General features: G+C 42.9%; 1 protein-coding gene across 1 annotated transcript; it reads left to right on the top strand.

The window, feature by feature from the left end:
* Nucleotides 1–472: 472 nt before the first annotated feature.
* Nucleotides 473–1,668, top strand: LOC142165991 (uncharacterized). Its single transcript, XM_075224390.1, has 3 exons — nucleotides 473–661; nucleotides 764–1,157; nucleotides 1,229–1,668. Exons 1-3 carry the CDS (start codon nucleotides 473–475, stop codon nucleotides 1,666–1,668), a joined length of 1,023 nt encoding a protein of 340 aa, XP_075080491.1.
* The last annotated feature ends 22,995 nt before the right edge of the window (nucleotides 1,669–24,663 follow it).

Raw genomic sequence — 24,663 nt, 5'->3', positions numbered from 1 at the left:
TTTTACTGATATGGTAGATGATATTATGAAAGTTTTCATGGATGATTTCTCAATGGTGGGTAATGCACTTGATAAATTCTTAAGGAATTTGAAAAGAGTGTTAGAAAGGTGCATGGAGACAAATTTGGTACAGAATTGGGAAAGGTGCCATTTTATGGTACAGGAAGGTATAGTCTTGGGGCACCAAGTTTCAAAGAAAGGTATAGAGGTTGGCCGGGACAAGGTGGATGTGATTGAAAAATTTCCATCACCTACCTCGATAAAGGAAGTAAGGAGCTTCCTTGGTTATGCCGATTTCTATAGGAGATTCATTACAGATTTGTCTAAAATTTCTAACCCGTTATGTAAACTTCCTGAAAAAGATCACTCTTTTATGGCTTTTGAAGATTGCAGAATGAATTAGTATCTAAAGATAAAGCTAGTGGTTGTGTCTATCGTCATTGCTCCGGACTAGGAACCACCATTTGAGCTGATGAGTGATGTAAGTAATTATGATGTGGAAGCAGTGATAGAGAAATGGAAAGATAAGGTCATGCACCCAATCCACTATGCAAGTAGAACCTTAAAAGGAGCCCAACTCAACTACACTATGACTGAAAAAGAGATGTTGGTAGTGGTGTTCGCATTTGACAAGATCCGATCATACCTGATAGGCTCAAAGGTAATTGTTTATGCTAACCATGATTCTCTCAAGTACTTGATTGAAAAGAAGGAGTCCAAGCCACGCGTGATTCGATAGGTACTACTACAAGAATTTGACTAGGAAATCTGTGACCTTACGGGAACGGAGAACCAAGTGGTTGATCACCTATCCAAACATGAAGGAGATGAAAAAAAGGTTAAAGTAGAGGAGATAGTGGAAACATTCTCGCATGAACAACTTCTAGCAGCAAGTCTTGAGGAGACGCGATGGTATGCAGATATTACAAACTACTTGACAAGTGGTATTGTTCCCTATGACTTGTCTTCTGTGCCAAAGAAAATGTTCTCTGTCAAATATATTTTTGGGATGAGCCATATCTGTTTAGAATATGTGCGGATAATCCGAAGATGTATCCCCGGGATAGAGCAATCTTCTATTTTGAAGGCTTCTCACACATACCCATATAGTGGCCACTTTGGAGGAGTAAGAACGGCTATAAAGGTGTTGGAGTTGGGTATTTACTGGCCGAACTTATTCAAGGATGCACATTTTAGGTAAAAAGTTGTGATGAGTTCCAAAGGACAGGAAATATTTCTCGTCAACATGAGATTCCTATGAATCCAATTCAGGAAATTGAGGTGTTTGATGTGTGGGAAAAAGATTTCATGGAGCCGTTTGTTAGCTCATATTGTAACAAGTATATCCTTGTTGTAGTGGACTATGTCTCTAAATGGATGGAAGCTGTGTCACTCCCTACGAATGCTACAAAAGGGGTTATGGGCTTTTTGAGAAGGAACATTTTCATCCGTTTTGGTAATCCAAGGGAAAAAATTAGTGAAAATGGCACTCACCTATGCAACCGAGCCTTCACTAAGCTGGTAGAAAATATGGCATTCACCGTAAGGTGGGCAATACGTATCTCCCCAAACAAGTGGACAAGTGGAGCTATCGAACAGAGAGATAAAGAGTGTGTTAATAAAAACAGTAAATTCTACAAGAATGGATTGGGAAAGGAAGTTGGCTAATGTACTCTAGGCTTACTGCACTCCATTCAAGACCCCGATAGGCATGTCACCGAATAAATTGGTATTCAAAAAGGCATGTCACTTGCTAGTAGAATTGGAGCATAGAGCTTTGTGAGTGTTGAGACAATTGAATCTTGATATTGAAGTTGTTGGAACGAGTAGGGTTACGGAGTTGAATGAACTTGATGAATTCCGTTATCACTCATTTAAAAGCACAAGGTTGTCAAAGAGAGAACGAATATGATGCATGATAAGAACATTCTTGAGCTTTAACTTTAGTTCTGGAGACATGGTGTTGTTGTACAATTCGAGATTGAGATTTTCTCCATGCAAATTGAAATCGAGATGGTTAGGACCGTTTCGTGTAGTAGAGGCATTCCCTTCGAGAGTAGTGGATGTTGAATCGGAGGTTGGAACTAATAGGTTTAGTGACAATGGGAAGAGATTGAAGCACTATCAAGGCGTCATTGAGGAAGAACGAGCGATCTCAACCATGTACTTGAAGGAACCTTGACAAGAAGGAATCTGCGCTACGACGTTAAATCAAGCGCTTCTTGGGAGGCAACCCAGGGTTGTGCTATATTCATCGTGTTGTGACGTGACAAGGTGCTAGTTAGGAGAAAACCCAATTCTTGGAGTAGATATAGTTAAATTTAGTTTTGATTTAAGTTTAGGTGGTCTAACGAGTTGGCTTGGTGTGAATTCTTTTAACAGGTCTTGTAGTTGATAGCATGACGAAGTGGTTAGGAGTTGAAACTCGGGAAAAAGGCACGTGGAATGAATGGCAAATGATCATAAAAACATGCAAAGGGACACAAGGTTAGGCGTCCCAATTTGCTAGGTGAGGTCACTGCTTGGCCAATCAGCTCACATCGCTTAGGCCAATATGCCTGATAAGTGTGGATTTTAAATACTTATTAGTGCCTTATTGCTAGTCCAAAAGTACTTATTTTTGTAACCTAATCTAATGAAAATGGTTGAGTTGTAGGTGTGCTGGAAAGTATAAGTTTAATGAATAAAATTGAGTCAAAAAGAAGATATTTTAGCCAAATTTGGTGAAGAGGAGAAGTGTTGATAAAAGTATGGTTTGCAAAATTTTAACTGCGGCCGCAAAAGCAATTATGGTCCGCAAAAAAGGAATTGTAGCCGCAGAAGAAGAACTGAAGCTTCAGGAACTTTAGGCGATAGTGCAGTCCACATAAGAAAATATGTGATTGCACTTGGTCTGCAAAACAGGTTCGTACTAACACGTTTGAAAGATCAGAGAGTGAGCAGTTGGAAAATTCAGAAGCCTTCTCAAATGTGGTGCGTAGAACTTAAAGTGTGGCCGCAAAAGCTTATGTGCAACCACAAAAGCTGAAATTCAACCGTAGAACTTCTCCTACTAAAAGCACAAGCAATGTCAATCCAGCAAAGTGCAGATCGCAAAAGCTGATATATGGCCGCAGAACCCTCTGAAGGGCATTTTTGTCAGAGATTTTGGGAGCCCAAAGAATAGAACTTTATGACTTTTTTTAGAGCAACTTTTCACTATAGCAGCTAGGAGTTAGTTACTTTTAGCTATTTTGAGCAAGTGTGAGCTAAAATTGCAGAAGATATTCTACTCTTCTTCTTTTTTATGTCTTTGATTTCTTCTTATTTTCATCTTTTTATGTCTTTTACTATGAGTAGCTAGACTTTTATCTAGGGTTATGATCCAACTCTAGTATGTAAATCTTATGAGTTATTAATATTACATTTGTTATTGATGGAGTTAGTATTATTTAGCCTTGTTTAGGCTTTAAAGTTAGAATTGATGGTTGCAAACATTGAATCATGCCTTTTCTGACCTTGTTTTTACTTGAGAAAGAGGAACTTAGTCTAGGAAAACTTGGCAAACAAGAAATTGAACTAATTGAGTTATTGATTAGCTTAATTAACGGATTTGAACTATAGATAGTGATAACCAAACTTGGGCTCATATTCAATTGCACTTATAGCTACCCATTTGGACCTGAGAAAGCTAAATTGGGCATAATTACTTCTTAATCGAAAGATATTGACTGAGTACTTGAGTATTCAGAGTCACAACAACCCCATCTATCAAGCAAACATAATTTTCCTTGCCCATTAAGTTTACACCTAGGTTAAGAATACAACCCTAGACATTTCTCCGCCTGTTATAACTTCTTAAATATCTTTCTTATTGCGTGTTTGTAGTTTACTTCATAAAAGCATCCTAGTTTCATTAGTAGAATTGACACACCACTGTTTTTTGGAAGTTAATCTAAGCTACATCAAGTTGCTCACATAAGTGTTTACCATAACACCCTTATTAAACTCCCTAAGGTTCGACCCCGACTCGCATTGGGTAATTATTATTGTAATCGACCGTTTTGTATCCCTTATAGGGGCATGACTTCGACGTGATCAACCACCTAGGCCTGGCGGTGGATCTCACTTCGACTGCCCCTCTACTTGCATTCTAGGGTGCCTCGTGTGCCTCTTCCCTTGCACCCCCATCACGCAACAGCGGGTAAATTTTCTTCCTCTAATTATTTTTTCCTCCCTTATTCCATTATAAATCATCCCACCCCAATTCACCCCACAAACCTAACACACGCACACTCATATTTGCAAATCCCCCCCCCCCCAATGAAAAAAACAAACATCTCTTCTCCTCTCCAATCTCTTCCTAAAAATTCACACACACTAACTTACCAACACAACCACTACATGCACGCACATAATCATCACCAGAACGCCGTTTGTCTCATTGTCTCTCTCTCACCTAGGTATGATCTCCCCTACCATTGCTTTTTTCACCTTTTGGTAGTTATTCGTGTTCATGCTTTTGTGGGACATTAACGGTACATTGTCGTGAAATTGTTTGCAACCCCTTTCACCCTATTGGCTGTTATTGTTATTGTTAAGTGTTCTGCACTCGAATCCCAAGACAATTAGGATGATTGATGCAACCTCTCAGCCATGAAGACAATCACACACAATTATGCTTGCCAAGTATTTGCTATATTGCCTCAAAGGCGATTTTTTCCTAATTGGAGTCAAGTTTCTAGTATGGATTTAATTGTGTTATGTGATCAAAATATGCTTGTAATTTAAGTGTGGGGTGACGGGTAGGCTAATAAAGTGTGACTGCAATTTCTAAAAGCTCCTTTTAGTACCAGTGTTACATGCTAATGCGCGTTCTTGTTGAACGTGAAGTCTGAGTAACCTATTATTCGTTCGATTAGTATATGTTGAATCTTTAAGTGTGGGATCATTGCTCCATGTTTGTGTAGACCTATTTTCTAATGAATTGATGTTTGGTGTGTTGACATATTGCTTAATATGGTGCCCCCTAAGCCTCACAAATGCCCCACCTCCGGCAAACGCCTCACCTAAGGCTGAGGCACCATCTAAGGGTAAATCAACCTCATCTGCACCTCCACCTAAGATGAGAAATAGAAGTGAGGCTGGCACTAGTAGCCAAAGCAAAGGAAAGCAAGTGGTGGAAGCTATTGCCACGTCTCAACTCAGGACTAGGGGTGAGCGGGAGTATGGAATCAAGAGTGCACCATCGTCGGCCAGAGGGTGGTATAAGAAGTGTCCTCCCAACAATTATCATCCTGATTTGTCAGTAGAGGAGCCCCGATTAAAATCATGTTACCCTCAGATTTGGCAGGCTATTCACGACTTGGGTTTAGGCTTTGAGTTCAAGAAACCAGGAGATGCCAATATTAATTTGATTAGAGAATTTTCTGCTAGATGGAATCTTGGGGATGAGGAGCAGCTTGTGCCTATTCATGGGAGGTTGATTAACATTTTTGCTACTGCAATATGTAACCATTTGGAGGCACTTGATGTTCCACATGCCCTATTAGCCAATTTTATTGACCAATCCTCCTATGGAGATATTAGACACACTTTGTATGGTGTCAACTAGAATGCTACTTGGATTCGGCACACAAGAATGCATAATCTCATTAAGCTACCAAAGAAAAATATTACACCCCATATTTTCGTACGCAAAAGTATGCCATAAGCAAATTGGTGAAATCTCGGAAATGAGATATTACATCCTGTATTTTCGTACGTTAAAATTTCATTGAAAGTTAATCAACGTAAGTTCAGAAATGGGATTATTTTGAGATTATAAGCATTATGCTATTTCAAACAAGTGATAAGTAAATCCATGAAGTTGAGAGGGTAAGCAAGTTGAAGAAAATGAAATTCGTCGAAGTTTGATAATTAGAGATAAAATACGGCCCGAGCTAAAATACCCTGTATTTATGAACTAGTACCATACAAGGTACCCCATGGCCATGATAGTAAGGTGTATAAGGTATGTTAAAAGTGAGTAGTATTTTAAGTAATTTGAGATAATTATTAATTATGTGGGTAATTGGTTAATTATTGGTTAATGGGAGATTAACAAGTTGATTAAGGAATTGTGGATAATTAACTAAGGTCTTTGGATGTGCTCAAGGTGTAAAAATGTGGTAGCCAATTATGTTCAAATTAGTGACTCTTAATGTCATATGAAAGGTGGCAAAATTTAAAGAAATTGTTGGCCAGCTAAGCCATCAAGTGGGGCCCACTCCCAAAGGTTAAGAAATCTTTTCTAAGCCATTTTGTAAATCTTTAAAATAACAAGAAAGCTTCAACCAAACACATAGAAACATTACCATCCAAAACACTTTCTAAATCCAAACATAGCAACATTAATTCCATTTCCAAATAGCAATGTTGTTGCAAAATTCTTAAGGAAAGGTTTCGGTCAAGTTTTCTTTGCATAAGCAACGCGATTGCTTCGAGCTTTTCATATGAATTGTTCCATATTTTGTCGTAATTAACGTGTATTAGAGGAATTATCAAGAGAATCTGCTCAGGTATGTTAAGGCTATCCCTTCTTTCTTTTTGGCATGATCTATACGATACGAACGAAAATAGCAAATGCACAATTTCCATAAATGACTCTATTCATAGAAGTGTTAGAGATGCATATTTTCTTGAATTCCCATATGTCTTATTATTCTATCATCTGTTCATGGGTCTCAAAAAAATACATAAGTTGAAAAAATTTTACTCCATGATATTACTCAAAGGCATAATGGTCTTATGACATTCTGAGAGATTTTATTGACGTATTTCTCATGCATTGCATTTACTTATACATGTACATTGAACCATGACATGATGGCATTATATACGAGTATATATGTATATGGGATATGGGAAAAGGTTACAGCATTATATATGCACCAGCACCTGATCAGCTGGTATACGTTGATGATTTTGCCCACAGTGGCCGAGATGATATGATGGGATGCCCTTAGAGGCTTGATGATGTTATGAACACATGTACCTATGCACGATATGACATTCATATGCATATGCATGACACTATAAGTATTTCATGATTTACAAAGTAATCCAGACTTACAGGTTGAGTCATTCACTCCATGTTTCTTCCATGTCTTCTATATACTTATTTATGTCCTTACATACTCGGTACATTATTCGTACTGACTTCCTTTTATTAGGGACGCTGCACTCATGCCTGCATGTATAGACACTCAGTTTGACGATCCCTCATAGTAGACGATGTTAGCATTCAACGAAGGATCGGTAAGACTCCACCTCATTGGGAATGCAGCCGAGTCTATGAGTTATCGTGTCAGAATTTTGCTATTGACATATGGTTGGGCCGGTACCATGTCCCAGTTGATGTCAAATACTCTTAGAGGCTTTGTAGACAGAGGTTCATTTTGTACAGTATGTCAGAGGCCTTGACGGCCAATATGTATTCAAGTTTTAAGAAAGAGGGTTTATTGATACAGTGCCCTCCCACTTATAGTAATATATTTCAAGTTGTGGCCATGTTGGCCCAGTTATCAATTGTTTACCATGAAAATGGTAACAACAATTAAATTTGTAAATGAGATTCTAAAAATACATGATCTATTCACGAGCTAGTTTGTAGGGCAGTTGATGCTAAAAATGCTAAGTATGGTGATAGAATATGAGCTAAATTGAGGCAATAAGAAAACCGAAAGGGCCTGTTGCCCGAGCGCGGAGTAGGTCGATGGAGGCCTCGGGGTCGAGGCTTAAGCCAAGATCAAGCTATCGGGACAGTTGGGAAAGGGATAACAAACAGATATGCGGTTAAGTAAGGATCTTTATGGCCATTGCATAGCTAGACGGGGGAAGAATAAGTAAGAAAATGATAAATGCGAGGTGGCCTCGGGCCAATGGGAACAAATGACTTAGAAGAAAGAGAGAGGGAGAGAGATATTATTGCCCTTGTGGAGAAATGAAGCAACATCAACCCTTCACAAAGTGGAGCGAGCCCCCTTTATATAGACGGGGAAACTCGACTACAAGTATGTGGGGGTTAGCTACAAAGTACGGCGATGGGATGGCCTGAAGTGATGCTTCAGCGTAGGCTCCTGGTAGGCCGCGTTTGTCAGGCGTAGCCATTTGCCTAGAGGGCTTCTTCCTCTATTCTAGCTTCGTCCTTTGTTTCCTATGAGTTTGGCTTCGACAAGCCCTAAGGTCAAGAATGAGTTCGCGACCTCCTACCCCCGAAATCTCGAGGCATGCTTCCGAAATGTCTCGACAGCGGGAAATTAAGTCCTCTGATTTCATCGTGTATAGTTAGTCTCCATGTTTCCCATATCGAAGAGATGGGAAATGATTTTGACACTTGACTCCTCGAGCTTCTTTTGGCGATGCCATACCGATGATGCGACCCTTGGCTCGTGATTTTCGACCTCATTCATTGCATTCTCTGATTTTTGCTTCCGTTGGCTTGCTTGCCTTTTCTTATCTCCTTCTTTCCCCCCTTGAACATCATGTCTATGGCTTATGGTCTTAAAGTCATTTAGAGGAGCTTCCATAGACTGTCTTGTGACTTTACGCCGGGGCCTCCTTTGTCGATCGTAGACGTGCTATCTCGTTATTTCTGTGGTCATTGGTATGCTCGCCATTGCTGCTATTGCTGGGTCGAGGCGATGATGGATGGGGAGCCGGTCCCTCCCCTATGTAGACAATTGTTCAGATTATGCACCGCTGCTCAAAAGGGGGCTCGAATTATATATCACTACTCACCTTCATACCCCGGCTCGACGTGGCGCTTTGCTTTGAGTTTGGGGCTTGCACAGCTGGATGTTCCAAGAAGTGGATCCAAAGTGGCCGTGCAAGCGGGACCGAGAACTGTTCGGTCCGCTGTCTCTCCGAGGCTTCTTTGGCCAAAGAAGGTCCTCGGGCTTCGGAGAGCTATGGCATTTTTTCATCCCTTTCTGTTACTCTCTCTATCCCTTTGGGGATATTAGTGTGGAAGGTTGGGATGAATCTTCTGAGGAGGTGTGCTTGTAGGGGCCTGCTATGGACTTTCTAAAATGGCTTAGCCTCTGGGTCTTCACCTTACGCGTGCATCCCTTTGCCTCCTCCTTTAGGCGTAGAAATTCTCTGTAGGCCTTTGTAATTGTATGTAACGACCCCTAAAGGCTTCTTGTACATAAACTTTCATGAATAAGAAATGAACTTCGTTGATTTCTGCTTTCGAGTTTGCTTTGTTTCTGTATGCTTTCATGTCCTTCGAAGCTCTTCGAATGTCTCCTTTTGTGTTGTTGATTGCTGATATCTAACTTGGACGCAAGTGTTTGTTTCGATCTTTTACCGATTGGCATGGATCTTTTTCGATCCTATCATCGTACTTTGGAACAACTCTGGATCGATCTGATGGGTCAGGGCTATCAAAGTCCCTCAAGTAGTATGGAGATCATGTGTTGAGTTTCGGGACCTCCGGGGGCACTGTTCCGGACGTAGGCCATCTTCGGGTACCCGAGGGTCCTTATTAGTCTTGATGTAGATGCCCCCTTTAGGCTGTATAAGATAGACTTCTGCTGAGGAGCTTGCATGTAATTGGGTGCTTCCTCGGACCTTTGTGTAGCTTTCGCAATTGGAGCTTCCTGAGTTTTCTCCTCTTTCTTAAAAAGAGTAAATTGTGAGATCAGTTGCTAGCCTTTCGTTGAGTGCCAGCGTTGAGTGCTCACTGAGGCCCGACTTTTTTAGGCCGGGGTTTCTTGATGTAGAGTGATGCCTCAAGCACGGAGACAATATGAACGACTCCTTGAGTCTTGACTCCTCATTGGAGAATGCTTCTGGGATCGAACATCGACCCGTCGATCTGTATCGAGGTTGTTGGCTTCCCGCAGCTTGCCTCAGGTAGGCGAATCGTTGTTGCTTCTTGTATATATGTGGAGCGTTTCGGCTTCTTCGCCAGACTTCGCTAAAAATAGCCACCTTTATGTTTTGGCACAGGGTACTGCATCTTTCAAGGCGTGAAAGTATTGGTGCACATCTTTGCTTCGGCATATCAGTTTCACCATAGCCATGGAAACCGCTTCGGGGCCGATCCGACAAGGGGCCAGCGGTGATGTTCCTGGTGATCAGGAATCAAGGGAGTTTGCTCTTGAGATGGTGTCTTTGCTAAGGGGAGAACATCTGTAGATAGCAAGGAGATATTGTGGGTGGAGCGAAGGAATAATCCTGCAGGCGCTTTCTCCCGACGAGGGTATTGCAGATTCTACTGATGGATTCCTGAACGGGTATTTATATCATTTTGCCTTTGGCCCTCCTGATAGGATTGTGCTTGAATTTTGTTTGAAGTATCGAGACACCCTAGCGCAGATTCATCCGTTGTTTTGGCGAACGGTGTTGATGATGAAATTTTTTGCGGAGAAGGCCGGGCTTGAATTCACGCTTGATCATCTTGTCAGGATATATCGGCCCTTTCATCATTGAGGCCTTCTAACTTTGAGGTGCCGCTCATCCACGCCCTTTGTCATTGACTATGAGGAAGGTGGGGATTGAGAGTGGGCTTGTTGGTTTGTCTGGGTTCGGACCACTGACATTATCCCTGCGGAGTTCTTGCCATTTCCCGAAGGGTGGAATCACGCATGTGAGTGAGGATTTTGGCGCTTTTTCAGATCTCGTCTATAGCAAAAATCAGCTGAGTAATAATGTTATTTCTTCTACTGCAGCAACTTCATAGACGCCGGGTGAAGTTCATGATCTGCCCGACTGGGTCCAGGAGCTGGTGACCCGTTCATCCTGTGATGAACGCAGGTGGCGAGTTGTGCTTTGTACCGGACGAGGAATGCGACACCGAGGTATGTGCATATGTTTCCTTTACTTTGCCTTTGCATACCCGAGGTAACACTTTTCCCTTTCACTTGTGCTGGATCCACCGGTTGTAGATATCGGGTGGTTCCTTGGAACGAGGCAATGTTGCTCCAAAAAGGGGAAGGAGTTGTTGGCCTCTGGTTCGAAGGATGATGGCAATGAGGGGGATCGGAACTTGCGACGTGATGGAGCTTTCAGTGGTGCTGGTCGGGCTCGTATTTCCAAAAAGGGGGTGCTACCCAAGTCTGCCACTCCCGGAGTGCCCGATTCTCGGCCGGCGGTTCCTTCGAGTGAGCATGTCGTGCCTGAGGTTGGCTTTTCTAGGTCCGCAGGGGAAAAATCAACAAGAGTGTGTTTTGACTTTGAGGAAGTCTGTCGGCTTCAATTTGTGGTGAGTTTATGCATAGTTCACCTGTATCTCGTGTCCTCCTCCCTCTATTGATCCTTCCTTGTGCAGGCCTATGATAGGCTCTGGTCTGAGCTACTCGACCAGGCTTCAGAAAAGTTGGGATGAGGGCGAGTCCTATAGGCTCCTTAGCGAGGAGAAGGAAGTCGAGCTGCAGCGTTCGTGATATGAGGCGCACCGGAGCTCAAACTATGAGAGCTATTTGGCGGAGCAGGTAATTTCCTGTAGTGTGTGCTTCGCTCCTTTCTAACCTAGAGGTTGATTCCCTTTTTCTGTGTCAGTTGCGGAAAAAGTTGGAGGCTCTAGAGTACCTCAAAGGAGACGTCAACCACATTAGAATTGCTTGCGGGAAGCTGAGGGCTCAAGCGCTGGCTCGAGCTTTGGAGGAGATGAATGCTTCACCCAAGGTCCTTGCCCTCGAGGTCCAACTCTGCTTGACTCATGACAATGCCAAAGTTCAAGCGAATATGATCAGGAAACTTGAATCTGATCTTTCGAAGGTCAGAGCCTAGATAATTGATGCTCGAACAGAGGCGGCACTAAACCGAGCCAAGGCCGATCGTGAGATGGCGATTTGTGTGAAGAATGTCGCTGACGCCTAAGCTGAACTGAAGCAAACCTTTGATCGGGAGCGGAGGATCGAGGAATAAGTTTACTGTAAATCCCGGAGAGGGGTGTTCGAAGAGATTGGTGCAAGGGGCTTCATTCTCTCAGAGGAATTGGCTCGAGCACGGGCGGATGAGCGCAATGCTTGGTTTCTTCTCGTTGATGTTGTGGAGGGCAATTTTGGCAAGCTATAGTTCTTTTAGTGTAGAGTGCAGATTTTACCGTTCTATTGCTTTGCTTTGGATATATGTAAGGCATGCCAGTATATGGAGAATACGCGTTTTCTTGCACATGTGATATATATATAAGGAGAAGTTTTGAAGTTTTATTTTGTTTTGTACCTTTTTTTTGTTGTTGCTTTCTATCAGGCAGGCTGATCTTGGCATTTGGCGAGGTCCTTCTCGGTCCGGAACTGATCAGACTGTCCGGGGACTCTTAAGTGTGATCCTTGGCGTGAGCCGGTGCTGGGGCCTCCGTGCTCGACCTGGGCGTTTAGGCTTAGTTTTGAATCGGGCTCCGGCTCGAGCCTTCGGAATTTTTGTACCCATGCGGGCAGATGGTAGTTGCTTTTATCTTTTGCCCTTGGGCATTTGCTGTTCCAACTGTTTTAGGTCCAGTCTCCGGGTCATGCTGTGACTCGAGCTTCAATTGACCTATAGATTCTTTCCTTGCCTGCATGGGCGGATGATGACGGCCCTTTGTGCTTCTGGGTTGAAGTCATTTTACGGGCGCGTGGCCTGGAGATTTCAATCGGCTGATGACGGTATCATCCGAGCCATGCCCTTAGGCGTATTGTAATTTTAACTATTTAGTAGCCCAAACTTCGAATCGCGTCACGACTCAAGCTCTAATCAACCCTTTGAGCTTCCCTGATTCTCTGGCTGGTGATAGTGGCTTTTGTGCCACACCCTTAGGCATTTTGCAATTTTTGGGTCCAGTCTCCGAGTCACTTTGCGACTCGAACTGTAATTGACTCTTTAAGCTTCCTTGATTCTCTGGCCGGCGATAGTGGCTTTTGTGACACACCCTTAAGCATTTTGCAATTTTCAGGTCCAGTCCTCGAGTCTCTTTGCGACTCGGGCTGTAATCGGCCCTTAAATTTCACCGAGTTTACAGCGACAATAGCATTTATGTTGTATGGTCGTAAAGACCTTTTTAATGTGGCCCGTAGTCTTGCATAGTTAACTATTTTAGATCCAGTCTCCGAATCGGGTTACGATTCGAGCTCATTTTAATCCTCAAGTTGTCAAGATTTTTTAGCTGGTGACAATGGCTCTTACGCTGTTTGGTCGTAGAGACCTTTCAATATGTTGCTCGTAGCTTTCTTAGCTGGAGACAATGGTTCTTACGCTATTTCTTGCTCGTGGTACTTGTGTTAGGCTTTGCATCCGCTCATTAAGGTCTTTTTGTAGTAATTTTGCTTGACCCGTTGTCCGTTCCAGAGGAACCTCGATTTCAAGTCGTTGTCGGCGATGTTTCGAGCACCTCGTAAGGTTCATAGCTCGTAGGTCGAGTAGATGGACGCTCTTGCATTTTGGAGCCGACATTGTCGGAGCTCGCTTTTGCCTGTGGAGGGAAGCCTGTTTTAACCGGTTCTTTCTGAAGTATATCGGAGTAATGGCCTGCGATTTTTTAGCAATAGTCGGGCGTCCCTGAGTCGCATTATTTTGGTTATATCAGCCGTTTTGACCGTAGTCATATGCATTTGGCCGCAGCCATTTTTGATCCCTAGTGATAGTTTAGGCGTCTACATTGAGGGTATGCCCTTTAAGGATTGTTACAAATGCGACGTATAGCCTAAATATCGGGATTTTCATGCATGTTGAGGTCTTACAGTTTTGTCATGCCTGTTGAGGTCTTACAGTTTGTCATGTCTGTTGAGGTCTTACAGTTTGTCATGCTTGTTGAGGTCTTACAGTTTGTGGAATATATCTGGTTGTGCCGAGGCTACCCGTTAGGGTCATACAGTTTTGGATTTTTCTAGTTGTATGGCAATTGATAGCAGTCTCCGAGTCATCGAGTTTGTTTAAGCTTGAAGACAGCTTCTCTTTAGCTCGGAGTTACCTTCCAAGGGCTTGATGAGCCCAGAGTTCCGACCCTGGGGTCATGCAAGTTGTCGAATTGCTTATATTAAGTCTCTGAGCACATCGGGACCCATTTAATGGAGAAGCATTTGCCGCGAATGTGTCAAAATAATCTTTCTCGAAATATGAAATGCTAAAAAGATATTATTTATTGCTTGGAATAGATATAGGCCGTGAATACATATTGTCTTGTTGCTGCGAGCTCAGCCCGCACGGGCATGGCTCCTCCAATTATCTAATCTGCTTATATGGTTTCATTTCGGGATCTAGCCTACCGTTTATTGGCCCCTCCGAGGGGACGGTGCCCTTTAAGAGAAAACCACCGTACGTCGCCTGACAATAGATGGAAGGCTAGTGATCTCGTCGGGTCATCTTCTGGGGGGTACGCTGCCCTACCGATAACCTTGTTGATGGGATCCCCCTTCGGGCTGTAAACCCGATCGAGGATAGAGAGCTTGGCGGGTCCCGCAGAGATCTCGGATCTCCGAATGGAGTTTGGAATTTCTGAATGCCTTAGTTGGTTGCTTGCATTTAAGTTAGTAAAAAGGGAATACACAATAGAGGAATGAAGTAGTCATTCCCTGTTGCGGGGTGTGTAGGCGATGTTTTTGAGGCTTGGTCCGTTCCTACCATTCCGAGGTGCGAGCTCTAATGTGGCCTTTTGATGCATTCAACTAGGCTTAGTCGAATATGCTGCTCTTATTACCCTTGGATCCTTTAGAGGGCGCAGGAGTTTCACGCCTGCGGCTGGTTATATGGTGAGGGACTTCCTCTCGTCGCTTGTAGCCTTTTGTCGAATGCCTTAGTCCTACCTTTGCCGGGGAATTCCATTGTTTTGGTGGAGTGGGGTTGCAATTGCCTCTGGGTGGTGTACCCGCTGCCATTTGAACAAAATGTCCGCACTTCGCAGGCTCGACGCTCTAGTCCGAGCTCAAGCGAGCTGTATAGTGGAAGCTACTTTCCAGATTGTTGTGGCGACCGGCATCTGGAGTCCATCAAAGGTTTGAAGTGTGGGAGTGATTTGGTTCGTTGGTACGAACTACCCTATTGTCCTTGGCCCAACGCCGTTGGTGTAATTGGTTGAAACACTTGCACTTATGAACACATTCTTTACTTGGAATTGGTTAAATAAGGGAAGGGGTTACCAGCGCATGAATACGAGGTCGGGGCGAAGTCTCGGCGTCCCTTTCCTTGGATGTAAAGGTACCCTTCGGGATAATTCCCCGGATCCACCTTTTCCTGGCGATGAGCACTTTCTCTCTGAAGTCTGCAGGTCTTTGAAGGGTGTCGCTGCCCTTCTACTGTCGTGGCAAAACGATGTGGCTTGTCAGCCTCGTTTTTCCTAATATCCTTCCTCCCTTGGAGCCGGAGCCGAGCTTGACCGCTTGATGATACTTGGTGGCGATCTTCGTTGAATAGCGCGGTCGTCATTCTTTCAAGTTGGCAACCTCATGTGCCCTACTGTTCCTGCGCCGAGCCATATTTCTTTTGCAAGTGTATTGGTAGAACAGGCCTGAGATGCCTGGCGCTTCCGGACTTCGCTTATGGTGATCACGATGTTTGGTGTAGCGATGTTGAAATCGTGCCCGGCTGGGCGAGGTTTCCTTACCAGTTGTGCCTCGTTGAATCTGGTTCCATTGGAGGTTCCCCGAGGATGCTGCCCTCGGACCATCTCCCTATTGTTGCGATTTAGGTTGCACCTCAAGTTGTTCCTTTCACTCGATGATCATGGGTGATACCTCCACCTACTTTGCATAAGCTTCTTTGTCGGGGGTCTGCCTGGATATACCGAGCCCGATGAGGTTCCCGGATGGTTCTCCACTGCTCTGATTCGCGGCCGGCACCGGGTGTGGTCATCCAACCAGTCCTCGGCTGGGTACCTGATTTGGCTTTGATTGAAATATCTTAGAGCTGTCAGGTATGCTTCGTTTAGGCTTCGGGCGAAAGCCTGTGTTGTCCAACCACTCGAAATTGGGGGCGATCTCCTTCGTCCTATCAGGGAACAAGGTGCGGCGGCCTCAGGTGTATCGGGCCTTCTCGGCACTGCTTTGATAGTATGGGCGCGTGCTTCCATGGAAGACCATGCTAGCATGGCGAGTCAGTCTGTGAGGCCAGGTGCTAGGTGATGGCGTTGTGTCATGGTTTCTTTCAGGAGAGTTTCTTCGAGATTACTCAGAGAGACGGGCTTGAACTCATCATTTCGGGGGTCTCTTCCTTCAAATGAGCATGCGTGGGTGGTGGTGTGCCCGTAGGAATCCAAAGTCCCGTCGCGCCTAGGGAGTTCCGGTGCTTTGGGCTTCTGCGAAGCGAATTCCGGGGTTGTTTCCCCGGGGGTTGGTTGTTGTAGGAGATTCCACGAACCTGATTCGATCTTTTTGAGGATATTCCTCAATATCTTTGTTGCGCCAGGGTCGATCATCGACTTGTCATTACTTGATCTCTCGGATATTGGCTTATCGTAAGAAGGTGTCCCCGTTGCTATTGCGTCGAGGATCTCCGGGCGATTTTGCAGCTGAGCAATGGACAGTTGCTATGCCTACAACATCTCAAAGATAACATGAAGTTTAGTTTCTCGTTCCAACCGGGCCGGGGTTTTCTGAGCTTTCTGTTGGTCAGTGAGTTGTATGCTATCATCGGTGCGCAAGGCTTCATCGACTTATTGCGCGCCTCGCAAGCCCGCATTCAATTGAATCAACCCAGATACGTCATCGGTGTCCTGTAGTGTCGCGCCAACCGTTGGAACAGCCATACTGCTTCCACCTTGGTTCTCAGGGTAGTCGTTCTCGATTTTGCTTACCGAGCCAGACATTATCCTGAAATCAAAAGATCTTGGACAAGAAAAGTGTGAAAGATAACATGTGTTTGTATGACGAAAACAGCAAGAAAATAATCACTATTATTTTTAGCCCCACGGTGGGCGCCAAACTGTTTACCGTGAAAATGGTAACAACAATTAAATTTGTAAATGGAATTCTAAAATTACGTGATATATTCCCGAGCTAGTTTTTACGGCAGTTGATGCGAAAAATGATAAGTATGGTGATAGAATACGAGCTAAATCGAGGCAGTAAGCAAACCGAAAGGGCCTGTTGCCCGAGCGCGGAGCAGGCTGATGGAGGCCTAGGGGTCGAGGCTTGAGTCGAGATCGAGCTATCTAGGATAGTTGGGAAAGGGATAAAAAATAGAGATGTGATTAAGTAAGGCTCTTTATGGCCATTGCACAGCTAGACGGGCGAAGAACAAGTAAATAAATAATAAATGTTAGGTGGCCTTGGGCCAATGGGAACAAATGACTTAGAAGAAAGAGAGAGAGAGAGAGAGAGAGAGAGAGAGAGAGAGAGAGAGAGAGAGATTATTGCACTTGTAGAGAAATGGAGCAACATCAACCCTTTACAAAGTGGAGCGAGCCCCCTTTATATAGAGGGGGAGACTCGGCTACAAGTATGTGGGGGTTAGCTACAAAGTACGGTGATGGGATGGCCTGAAGTGATGCTTCAGTGTAGGCTCCTCGTAGGTTGCGTTTGTCAGGCGTAGCCATATGCCTAGAGGTCTTCTTCCTCTGTCCTGGCTTTGTCCTTTGTTTCCTCTGAGTTGGGCTTCGACGAGCCCTGAGGTCGAGAACGAGGTCGCGACCTCCGACCCCCGAAATCTTGAGGCATGCTTCTGGAATGTCTCGATATCGAGAAATTAAGTCCTCTGATTTCACCATGTATACCAATGATAGTTTGATAAGAAAGATATGTTACGTTGGTACTCGATTGAATAAGTCACCGGGTGCCCGTCGTGACCCTTCGGTTTGGGTCGTGACAAAAGTGGTATCAGAGTAGTTCTGTCCTAGGGAGTCTACAAGCCATGTCTAGTAAAGTCTTGTTTATGGGTGTGTTGTGCACCACACTTATAAGCAGGTGGCTAAAGGACATTTAGGGTTGTCACTCTTTCTTCTTACTCTAGATCGTGTAGTAGAGCTCACTTACAAAAATTCAAATTCCGAAATTCTATTTTATTCGTAATAAGATGATACCTACATCCGAAAAGACGATTGGAAAGAGATATAGTTATGGAAGAGCTAAGTCAGAGGAACTCAATTTTTGTATAATGCCTACGATAAGTAAATGCGAGGTCTTTCGCAGATCATGTGTGTACTGAATGGTGTACGCTACTTGATAAGGAGCCTTAACGCAAGAATATCTATCCACCCCTATGGTGAAAGGCAATGAGAAATTCAGAAGCTAGATGCAAGTTTCAACGAGTAAAAGAAGTAAGGTGAAGAAGAGTACGAGGCACCCAGTTAATGAAGATTATCAGTATTTTCAAATCAGGCAGAGAAATATAAGCATTTTGAGTTATCTTCAACAGTAACAGAGGTATGTACAATTGGTCACACCCATTTCAATTATACCCGATGGGGCTAACAGGTGTAGTTAAGAGAAGGACGGGATATCAAGATCTGAATGGGGTTAGGGTAACCCAAATTGGTGAATTGATTGCTTGCGTTAGTTGACATTTCCGAAGGATATTGCGAATGTGCTAATAGATCTCCTTGTGAGACACCTAGAAGGTGTACTCCAAAATAGTACAGCTAGATATGAGTACTACAAAGACAGGCACTGGAAGCCTTGAAGGGATACATATCACCTTAGTGTGGCTATATTAGGAAACTCAAAGAGCCAAGATGGAGCAAGGGAAGCTAAAAGCAAAAGAATGTCTTGTTCGAGTTTCCAAAATAAAGTGATAGACATAAATGTTAGCGGGAAATAAGAGAGAGTTAGTGAAGCGTTATGAGTAAGATATGATACATGGATGACAACAGTAGATAAAAAAACATGACAGTATTATAGAGTTTGTAGTCAAGGGAAGGAAAAGATGAGAAGTGACAGGCCTTGAGATAACAAAAGAATATAGGCCATGGAGTCATATCCTCATTTCGAGATATATGTTTGTGACTCTAACTCAATTACCAAAAGGAAAAAGTTAGAACCCAAAGTAATAGAAATCAAAATGGACCGGTGAACAAGATAAACTAAACATGAACTAGGGACTGAGTGATTTGATAATAGACAGCATCATAAAAAATTCAGGGATTGCTTTCCGATAATAATAGAATGGACAACGGAAGAAGATTCATGAGAAATTCAGAGAATGGTCATTCAGGAAAATGCTCCCTAAAGCAAGCAATGTGAGCAAAGTTAAGTTTAAGGAACTGTATATGCCAGTTACACTCACCCTCATGAGAAAGGAAATTTGTTATCCTGGGTACAGAAGGATTACCGCAAGGTGAGTAAGGGTTATCGATGATATAAAAGGAATCCAAAGATGAAAAGGTAAAACATCTATAGGTAGATCATCGTAGCTCGAAATCATAGCACTCCCTAAAAGTGTGGAATATGGAGTTATGTGGCATTAAGTCAGAATTAAGTGGTTCAGTAACTATGGAGTGGTAAAGGAAGAATGAGATAAAAATGAGAAAGGGATGAGACTGCACTTACTCAAATCCTACAGATATTCTATGATTCCAGAACCTTATGCAAATACAACATCAAGGAAAGGAAGTAAGGGTTCCTGCCCGAGATGTTATTGATAGATAAGGAGCTAGCGCGAGATGTGAAATAAGGCAAAGTAAATAACCCAAGAAAGATTACGCGGAATATTGATATGAGAATGGGCCAACGAGTAGTTAGTAGTTGATTGAGGAAGAGCCTAGTTATGGCTAGACAAGAAGATACAGATAAATCAATAGATCGTGCAAGATAAACATAGTAAAACCCAGTATAGTGAATTCAGCCTGACAGTTATGACATCGTGATCCTTGAGATATATCCATATAAGAGTTGGGGAAGTTAAAAAGGCACTGTATGAGTATTACGGAAATAAAAGAGAATGCCATTGGGAAGACAGTCGAAATATCAGTTCAGAAGCAAACCTACAAGCACAAGGGCATGGAGGTAAGTAACTATGGATAATTATGGGTGAGAAAGGACATCAAAAATTCTGACAAGTATGTGATGTAATAAGCTCGTAGCTTTACAAGAGTCAGAGGGTCCTCCCTATGAACTACAATGAAAAACTAGTTGAGGAAATAAGGAAGAAGTCTTCAACCTAAGCACAGTGACCCAAAGAGGAAATGGTCTTGTAACAACAGCCTCACAACAACATCGTATGCACTCCATAAGAAAATGGCACCTATCGTGGCTAATTGACGGGAAGAAGAAAAAAATTAAAAGGTTATATTCAAGATCATATGGGTTGTATCGAATTCCAATATGTGTGGACACTAAGATAAGCCAAGTATTCATGCAACAAGTGGCATAATGACCAAAAAAAGTAATTGCTTACATTTAAAGAAAGTTGAGAAGGAATGAAAGGAATTATTCGATCGATTGTGCAGAGTTAGTTACGTTATGAACGCACTTAATAGTTTGGAGTATTATCCATGCAGTATATATATTGACAATTATACAGCCGTAGAAGACTCTGGTATAAGTTAAAAGAAAGAATTGAGTCCAGGTCATAGATAAAGGATTGAATTGTTAGAAGATTGTATCATGGATATTCCATAGCGTCCATGAAAGGCTAAAGTAATAACTAATACCATGAGCCATAGATTGGAAGATAGCTTAAGCCTACATAAAGATTGATTAGAGGGAAGTGAAAACTAAAGAGTTACATTAACTAGGTAAATCAAGAGTCAGATTATTGAACCCAGAAAATTATAGACCTCGTGATTGAAAACATTGTAGAATCACTCTTAACATCAGAGGTACAAGAGAGATAGTACAGTAGTCATATTCTATAACGGCTCTACAATAAAGCCAATAAGAAAAATAACAGCCTCAAAAGAAGTCAGTATGAAGCTCCCACCAGATTGTGTATGTACCAAAGGTGCAAGTATTATAATAGAGCTTCAAGTTGTGGATATGAATTATACCTATGTGGAAGGGAGGCCATGAAAGAGATAGAAGATGTGATGCAAGATTTTAAGGTAAGTAAGGTAAAGGTGAACAACATATGAGATACTAAGGTGCAGAAGATTGTGAATGATCCATACTTCAGATAGAGGGCTAGAGGCATTAGGATTCAGTATCCAAGAAGGATAGTAGTGTCATTAGTGGCATATCTTTTAGCCTATGGTTTCTAGGTATCAAGAGTCCTATTCAAGAGAGTAAAGAAGAGTTAGAGATGATGTGATTCTCGCTTGATGTTCCAGAATAACACAAAGAAATCTATGGTACAAGCAAATTGAAGGAAGGTTGTAAGTACTATAAATATATATGTGTAGGTCGCAAGCTAAAGTATGACAGAGCGACAAGGTTTTAGGAAGACAGGAGTAAGGATAAGAAAGGGCGAGTGAGAAGGTGTAACGACCCGGCCGATCGTTTTAAGAATTTATGCCTCGATCCCTATTAACTACTTTCTCGTGTTTATTTCTGCTATTTTGATTAGCCGGGATGTTCGTTTTTGAGTTTCGGAGAGTTTTGGGACACTTAGTCCCTAAATGAGAGCTTAAGTTTTGGAAAATTTGACCGTAGTTGTAACAGTGTAAATATTCTGTTAGCTCCGTTGGGTGATTTCGGATTTAGGAGCGTGATCGGACTGTGTTTTGGAGGTCCGTAGCTAATTTAGGCTTGAAATGCCGAAAGTCGAATTTTTGATGTTTCCGGTTCGATAGTGAGATTGTGATTCGAGGGTCAGAATGGAATTCAGGAAGTTGGAGTAGCTTCGTAGTGTTGAATGTGACGTGTGTGCAAAATTTTCGGTCATTCTACGAGGTTTGATAGACTTTTTGATCGAAAGCGTAATTTGTGAGTTTCTGAAGTTCTTAGGCTTGAATTCGATGTTAAATTGGTGTTTTAATGTCGTTTTGAGCGTTCCGAAGGTTGAAACAAGTTTGAATGATGTTTTAGGATTGGTTGGCATGTTTGTTTGAGGTACTGGGGACCTCGGGTGAAGTTTCAGGTGCTTGACGGAAGTTGAATTTGGACTTAGGGAGATTTTGCATTGCTGAACCTGTCATAACCGCACCTGCGTGTGTGGGACTGCAGGTGAGGCACCGCAGAAGTGGCTACTGGACCGCAGAACTGAAAATTTAGTCCAGCTCTAGGAACCGCAGGTGCGAGAAGGGTAACGCACCTGCGAGATCGCAGGTGCGGAAAGTCTGTCGCAGAAGCGGAAAAATTGATTTAATGAGAAGTCGCAGATGCGACCTTGGCTCCGCAGAAGCGGGACCGCAGGTACGGTCCCAGGGCCGCAGATGTGGTTTAACTGGGCAGAACATATAAATACTTGCCTTCGCGAATTTAAGTTATTTTCACCTCTTTTCAAATGGGAAGATGCCTTGGGGAGCATTTTCAAGAGAGATTTTCAAAGGAATTTATTGGGGTAAGGTCTTTGGTCTCTAAACTCGTTATTGAGGTAATTTTTATCATTATAAACATGAAAATTTAAGGAAAATCAGTGGTAATTTGGGGGTTAGGGCTTGACTAATTAGAGGCATTTGAGTGATGATTTGAGGAACCATTTGAGGTCCGATTTTGGTACTTTTGGTATGACTGAACTCGTGAGAGTGTGAAGATTCTGGAAATGTTAATTTTACCTGATTCCGAGACGTGGGCCCAAGGGGCATTTTGGTCATTTTACCTAATTTCACGTATTAGCTTAGAATTTCTTTGTAGAATCAGTTACTTGAAGTGTTATTTATGTTATGAAATATAATGGAATATATTTGAGCCATTTGGAGTCGAGTACTCGTGGCAAGAGCGTGGTTTCGGGTTGATTTGAGCTGGTTTGAGGTAAGTGGCTTGCCTAACCTTGTGTGGGGGAACTTCTCCTTAGGATTTGGCTTATTTGATAATTGAAATACCTTGTACATGAGGTGACGAGTGTGTACTTGAGCTAATCGTTGAAAATCCAATTTTCTTTAAGTAATATCAATTGTGTTCCTTTTTCCAGTTTTATACTACTTTCAATTTAAGCCTATTGCTAGCTTAGAAAAGCATGTTTAATTGAATTAATTACTTATTTGCTTAAACTGCCTTAATTGCATTATGTGAAGCATGTTAGGTTAGAATTTCCTATTTACTTGGTACAAAATTGAGCTTAATTGAGTATTCCTTGTGTTGTCGCTACGTGTTTTACTTTGGGACTATGGGACGGCAACCCGAGAGATCCCCTGCATGTATTTATGATTTGATCTGAGGTGCGGATATCGAGAGATCCCTAGCACATATATTGAGTATACCAAGAGATCCTCGGGATACCGAGAGATCCCTAGCACGTATATTGAGGATACCAAGAGATTCTCGGGATACCAAAAGATCCCTAGCATATATTGAGGATACCGAGAGATCCTCGGGATACCAAGATATCCCTGGCATATATTGAGGGTACTAAGAAATCCTTGGGATACTGAGAGATCCCCATTTATTATCCTTGTGAAGAGTGGTATTTCCTTGTGATTGTTTTTGCCTCTGTTTCAGTTATTGAGTTCCTTATTTTCCTATATTAAATTCTTATTGTTAGCTTTCAACTGTACTGCTTACCTTATTCTGTCATACCTTATATTTTTATTTTGTCTTAGTTGGGCCCTAACCTTCTTCGTCACTACCCGATCGAGGTTAGGCTTGGCACTTAGTGAGTACCATTATGGTGTACTCATGCCTTTTCTGTGCATGTTTTTCATGTGCAGATCCAGGTACTTCGACTCAATCCTATCACCCTTGAGGCGAGGCGACTGCTCCAGAGACTTCAAGGTATATATGCCGCGTCCGTAGACCGAGGAGTCCCTTTCCATTCTATCTTGTACTGATAGCCCTTCTATCTTTTTTGTTGATGTAGACATTTCGTAGTTAGAGCATTTTTATTATATTCGTAGCTTGTGATTCATGGGTTTCCCGGTTTTGGGAAATGTTAGTAGTATCGAGAGTTGATATTGTGTATGCCAAGCGGCACTTTTAAACACTGTTTTACTTTACTGTTTTGGTTCTTAATTATTTCTTCCGCAACTTTTGTTTATTTTCCACATTTTAGGCTTACCTAGTCGTAGTGACTAGGTGCCATCACGATAGTTCACGGAGGGCAAACCGGGGTCATGACAAGTTGGTATCAGAGCTTTAGGTTTATAAGAATCATGAATCATAAGCTGGTTTATTAGGGTCTCGCGGATCGGTACGGAGACATTTGTACTTATCAATGAGTGGCTATGTTGCTATTAGGAAAATTCCACTTCATTTGATTTCCATGTCGTGCGAGATTTGATGTCACAATTCTAAACATCTGTCTTCTATTCTCTCACAAATGGTGAGGACATGTGCTACCCAAGATGATCAGGCACCCGCGCCCCCTACTACAGCTGTCAGAGGCCAGGGCCGGGGTAGAGGCCGAGGACGCACACGTGGTGTAGCCAGAGCACCTACGCGAGCTACCATCGAGGTACTACCAGCAGTTCCAACCGGAGTCCAGGCACCTGATACGCCTATTGCTACTACCACTCCAGCTCTTTAGGAGACTTTAGCACAGTTCATGAGCATGTACACCACTTTGGCTCAGGCAGGGTTGTTTCCCCTTGCTGCAGCTACATCTCAGGCCGGGGGAGGAGCACAGACTCCCGCTGCCCGCACTCCTGAGCAGCGAGTCCACGTTGAGCAGGTCCCTGAGATTATTCCTGTACAGCCTGCAGTCCGAGATCAGCTCGAGGATAGGGAAGCGATTTTCGAGGATGAGCAGTTGAGGCTT

This window comes from Nicotiana tabacum, chromosome 11 (assembly GCF_000715075.1).
Source record: "Nicotiana tabacum cultivar K326 chromosome 11, ASM71507v2, whole genome shotgun sequence".
Lineage (NCBI taxonomy): Eukaryota > Viridiplantae > Streptophyta > Magnoliopsida > Solanales > Solanaceae > Nicotiana > Nicotiana tabacum.
Note: the sequence above shows the minus strand (reverse complement) of the source record. Positions and strands in the feature narration are given on the sequence as shown.

Coding starts and splice junctions, on each gene's coding strand:
- LOC142165991 (XM_075224390.1), top strand. CDS start 473: ATGAGTGATGTAAGTAATTATGATGTGGAAGCAGTGATAGAGAAATGG. Junction 662..763: donor CATACCTGATAGGCTCAAAG/GTAATTGTTTAT, acceptor GAATTTGACTAG/GAAATCTGTGACCTTACGGG. Junction 1,158..1,228: donor TATAAAGGTGTTGGAGTTGG/GTATTTACTGGC, acceptor TCCAAAGGACAG/GAAATATTTCTCGTCAACAT.